The sequence below is a fragment of the Nanorana parkeri genome, unplaced genomic scaffold, assembly GCF_000935625.1.
Source record: "Nanorana parkeri isolate BGI_ZX_2015 unplaced genomic scaffold, ASM93562v1 scaffold3245, whole genome shotgun sequence".
In the NCBI taxonomy this organism is placed as follows: Eukaryota; Metazoa; Chordata; class Amphibia; order Anura; family Dicroglossidae; genus Nanorana; species Nanorana parkeri.
Genome location: NW_017309513.1, coordinates 13,600 through 18,940, shown reverse-complemented (window position 1 = coordinate 18,940; position 5,341 = coordinate 13,600). Strand labels below are relative to the sequence as shown.

The window sequence follows — 5,341 nt, the reverse complement described above, 5'->3', positions numbered from 1 at the left end:
ATTTGGAGCCGATTTATTACATCGGCAGAAACACGTCTGTAGATCTCAACGTGGAATTTGTCAAAAATGTTTACATCCATTGTTCCACAACCGGTAACCGGTGAATTTTTAATACAATTGTGTTCTCTCGTTCCAGTTCAAACCCATCGAATTCTCCCGGTATCACCCGGTGAGCTCCGTTACTATAGATCGGCGATTCTCAGCCGGGGGGCTGCCGCGGCAAAATGGATCCGCAGAAATGTATTACAGGTTGCGGGCGTCCCATTTCCCTGGAAGGCCCCCTAAAGTCTTAGCAACCGATGACATCATCCATCGCCATAGGCCCTAAACTGGGACCGCCGACGGCGTCTTTAGTAACGGATGACATCATGCCGGCTCGCTTCCTGGCAACCAATGGTCCGGTTGTTGGGTGGTCTCCAACTTTGCTGGAAGCTTGGGCTCTCTTGCCAAGATGTGCCGTGAAGGCCGTCCAGAGGGACGCCCGTACCCGCCCATCACTGTTCTTCACACTGGCCCCCACTATCCCCGAAAACCCTTTTCCTTAAAGTGGCCCCTCACCCCATCAACACGATCCTTTGTACATAAAACCTGCTCATAGAAGTGCGAGGAGCCGGACCTCTCCGGTGGGCGGTTCGTTGAAAGGTCTCGGCTTCTTTTTTTGCTCCCCGGCAGCTGTAAGTATCCCACGCGGGTGTGATGGACCTTCTCCCTCACCACGCGCTGTGGCTTCCTCCAGGGATGCGCCGATACCGGTTCTTTCGCTATCGAGTAATAGTGCCGATGCTTATCTTTTGGTTCTTGCCGATATCGGCACTTCCGCTGTCATGGCGCCGGCTTCCCAGCCAATCATCAGGAAGCCGAGCGGCTTGTCATTATCCACCGCCCGGCTTCTTGATTGGCCCGGGGAAGCCGACTCCATGCTGTTTGGCCAGCTCCATTCAGGAAGCCGGGTGGAGGGTAATGACCCACCTCCCAGCTTCCTGATTGGCCAGGGAGCCGGCGCCATTCTGATTGGCTGGGAAGCCAGCCAAAACTTATGAAGCCGGCTTCCCGGCCAATCACAAAGCTGGGTGGCGAGTCATTACCTGCCGCAACCAGCTTCTTGATTGCCCAGTAAGCCAGAACCATGCTGTTTGGCCGGCTCGATGGTGATTGGCTGGGAAGCGGGCCTCTCGGCCGATCAGCATGGAGCCGGCTTCCCAGTCAATCAGGAATCCGGAAGGTGGGTTATTAGCCGCCCTCGGCTTTCTGATGGGGCCGGGAAGCCGGCTCCATGCCGATTGGCTGGGAAGCTTGCTCCATACTGCTCTTCGGCCAGCTCTGTGCCGACGGGCTAGGAAGCAGGCATCCTGGCCAATCAGTAGCGATCCGGCCAAACTGCATGGATCAGGAAGCCGGGTGGCGAGTCCTTATCCTGATTGGCCGGGAAGCCGGCTCCTTCTTCCCTCGCGGCACTGCCAATCAGAGGAAATCTCCCTGTGACCGGAAGTTCTGGTATCGGGGAAGCATTTGGACGAGTACTCGGTATCGGCGCATCCCCAGCTTCCTCCTCCTCTGGCTCGTACAAGATGGCAGGAGGAACTCCAACCAGCCGAATGCTTACAGCAGCCGCGGAGCATCGAAGCGGCAGCAACAAGCGTTACACTGGACAGGTAAGTGGACCCGCACGTCTAAGCCGGTTTATTCATGTTCTGAAGGGGCCACTTTCAGGTGTCAGAATTTTGGGGAGTCCTTAACTCTCCCCAATGTTCAGGTCTTTGTATTCCTCAGTACACTGCTCGGCCCAGACCAAGTTCCTTCACTCGTGTGTTGGGTCTCTCGGCTGTACCATCTTCTGTGTATTGCGGGGGGGGGCCACACGGGGACGCCATGACTCAAAGATCCTTCACGGTTCTTCCAACCTTTGGATGGGCAGTGAAATGTCTTCTACTACTCGAGGGACCCGGACAGATGGAAATTCCTCCAAACATTTCCTCTTCTGCTCCTCAGGGTGGAGGGGGAGGGGTGACTTGTGCTGTGACATCTCACCGCCCTCCACCCCATCACTCTGGTCAGCAGCTTCCGTCGGTGTTTCGGCACAAGGCCTGCACTCCTTATTAGAGCCGATGCTCCTCCAGGGCGTCCATAGCAGGACAGTCCACGTAGGACGCCTCCGAAGAATAGAGCAGGGGGCTGTCCTGCTCGGCGGCCATGTTGCACAGGCGCTGGTGCCTGAGGGAAGCGGAGCGCGACCGGAACGCCTTCCCGCACGAGCGGCAGGAATAGGGGGACTCCCCCGTGTGCGTCCTCAAGTGCTTCGCCAAGTCCGACTTCTGCACGAACCCCTTGGCGCACTCCTCGCACCTGTAGGGCCGCTCCCCGCTGTGCGTCCTCGAGTGCTTGACCATCGCCGAGCGATCGACGAACCGCTTGTCGCAGGAGTCGCACTTGTACGGCTTCTCCCCGGTGTGGGTCCGGAGGTGCTTGGCCAGGTCCGAGTTCTGGATGAATCCCTTCTGGCAGGTGGGGCAGCGGTACGGCTTCTCGCCGGTGTGCGACCGCATGTGCTTGACCAGCGCCGACCGCTGACTGACCACCTTGCCGCACACGGTGCAAGTGTGAGGCTGCTGCGCCCTGTGCGTCGCCCGGTGCACCCGGAAAGCGGAGCCGTCGGCGAACGTCTGCTCGCACTGAGGGCAGGCGTGGACCTTCGCCTCCGCGACCGCCGCCTTGCGTCTTGCCGGAGACGGGAGGACGTTCTTCGAACCGCTGCCGGCGCTGAAGGGCCCGGTGACCCCGAAACCTTCTTCCTGTGTAATTATGTGGAACTTTGGTACTAAACTCCCAGGGTCATCCTCGGCCTCTCCCCAATACATGACTTGCTGGTTTGAGGGAGCAGGGGGAACGTTTCCCCTCGGGTCAGCCCCGGGAGGTCCGAGGTGCTTCTGCCGGTGCTTAGCCAAACTGGACTTTTCGATGAAGGTTCGGCCGCAGACACCGCAGCTGTAGGGCCGCTCTCCCGTGTGCGTGCGGTAATGTTTGACCAGATCCGACTTCTGGATGAAGCCCCTCTCGCACACGTTGCACACATACGGACGTTCCCCCGTGTGAATCCGCATATGTTTAACGAGGACCGACCGGTGGCCGAAGCTTTTCCCGCACTCACTGCACGGGAACAGCCGCTCTCTGCCAACGTCCGCTTTGTTCTTCATGGGCAGCGGCGGAGCTTCTTCTCCGACCTTTTCATCGTGGCCGACGGTGATGATGGAAATCTCTTCCAGGGTATCAGAAGGCGGCTGCTGCTGCCGCTGCTTCTTGTCAATGTGCCACTTCAGGTGCCTGTGAAGGTTGGAGCTGCAGCTGAAGCCTTTCCCACACTCGCTGCACAAGTAGGACTGAACTCTGCCGTGAATCCTCCGGTGTTTGGCCAGCGTGGAGGCCTCGGTGAAGCTCTTGTAACATTCGGGACACTGGAAAGGCCTTTCACCGGAGTGGATCCTTTGGTGCTTCACCAGGTCCGACCTCTGGATGAAACTCTTGTTACACTCCACACACTGATGCGGGCGGACCCCCGCGTGGGTTCGAAGGTGTCTCACCAAATCGGAGGTGTGGGAAAAGCTTTTAGGACATTGGTCGCACGAGTGCGGCTTCTCCGCCTGGTGGGTTTGGAGATGCTCGTGAAGGCCGGTATGGTGGGGGAACGTTTTGGCGCATTCTGGGCACCGGTAGCTCTTCTGCCCGGTGCTGTTTGGGTCAGCCGGGTCCGGGAGGACGATCTCGTGGAAGGCGGTAGCGGCAGGCGGGGTGTCGGCGGAATGGATCTCCGCGTGCTTGGCCAAATCCAGACTTTGCTTGAAGGTCCTCTTGCAATGCGGACAAGGGTACGGCCCCCGCCCGGCGTGCGTCCTGCGGTGCTTGGCCAGCGACGAGCCTTCCGTGAACCTCTTGTCGCATTCGGGGCAGTGGTAAGGTTTCTCGCCGCTGTGAATTCTCTGGTGTTTGACCAAGTCGGAGTTCTGGATGAAGCTTTTCCGGCACTGGTCGCAGGAATAAGGCTTTTGCACCAGGTGGTTCCTCATGTGCTTGTTCAGGGAAGACCGATGGACGAAGGCTCTCTCGCAGACGTCGCACCGGTGCGCCTTTTCCCCCGCGTGGCATCGGAGGTGTCGAATCAGAGCGGGCCTCTCCGCGAAGGTCTCGGCACAGTGCCGGCATGGGTACGGCCCCTGACCCTCGTGGGTCCTCCGGTGTTTCTGGAGGTCGCTTCTCTGCGGGAAACTCTTCTGGCACAGCGCACAACGGTGGAGCCTCTCGGCGTGGCGGCTCCGGCGATGCCTCAACAACGTGGACTTCTGGAGGAAGCCGACGCCGCAGTCCGGGCACCGAAAGAGCTGCCCGTCGCCGTGCAGCTTTTTGTGCTTTAAGAACCCCGCCAGCCGGCTGAAGGCCTGACCGCACTCCACACATTCGTAGGAAATGGCGAGAGGCGCGCCACCCGCCGAGCCCATCTCCTGTCCAACGTGGACTCTCTGGTGTTTCCGAAGATCCGACTTCTGTACGAAGCGCCGGCCGCACCGAGGGCACGCAAACGCCCGCTCCCCCGTGTGGCTCCTCAGATGCAATGCGAGATTCGACCTCTGAATGAAACCTTTCCCGCACTCGGTGCACTGGTGCGGTTTGTCTTGGCTGTGGATCTTCTGGTGCTTGGACAGAGCCGACCGCTCGGCAAACGTCTTCTGGCAGACCGCGCACAGGTAGGGGCGTTCCCCCGTGTGCGTCCGTTGGTGTTTCACCAGATCGGACCTCTGAACGAAGCCCCTGCGGCACTCCTGGCACCGGAAAGGCCGCTCCCCGGAGTGGGTCCACGTGTGCTTCTTCAGGTCGGAGTTCTGGATGAAGGCCTTCTCGCACAGCGGGCACTGGAAGGACCTCTGCCCGGAGTGCGCCCGTCGGTGCCGGACGAAGGACGCGCGGTGCCTGAAGGACTTCCCGCAGTGAGCGCAGGCGAAGGGAGGATCATCGGCGGGAGTTCCCTCCGCCGCGGACCGGGCGGGTCCCCTCGGAGCTTTGGCGTGGACGGCTTTTTTCCACGGCTCTCCGCCATCTTCTAGTCTGCTCAGGATCTCCGGCTTCTGTATGCGGCGGCCTGCGGGGCGAGGAGAAGAGAGTCTCAGGGCGGGAATGAGACCGGAGCCGGGTCGCCGATGTGCGCCAATGTAACCCGGCCGGCGCCCTCTCCTACCATCACATACACAGGGGCCCCGAATGTGACACAAGGGGCCACAATGCATCTAATGGTTCATTCATCGGTCATATGAAACATCCAACAAGTTCAGGGGCCCTCAAGACCTCCCCCTCTTGG

General features: G+C 59.8%; 1 protein-coding gene across 1 annotated transcript; it reads right to left on the bottom strand.

Annotated features, from left to right (window-relative positions):
- Nucleotides 1-2,096: 2,096 nt before the first annotated feature.
- Nucleotides 2,097-5,033, bottom strand: LOC108802953 (zinc finger protein Xfin-like; the record flags this gene model as incomplete). Its single annotated transcript, XM_018574797.1, has 1 exon — nucleotides 2,097-5,033. A coding segment is annotated over one exon (2,937 nt), but the record flags the coding sequence as incomplete, so codon positions are not given.
- Nucleotides 5,034-5,341: the final 308 nt, after the last annotated feature.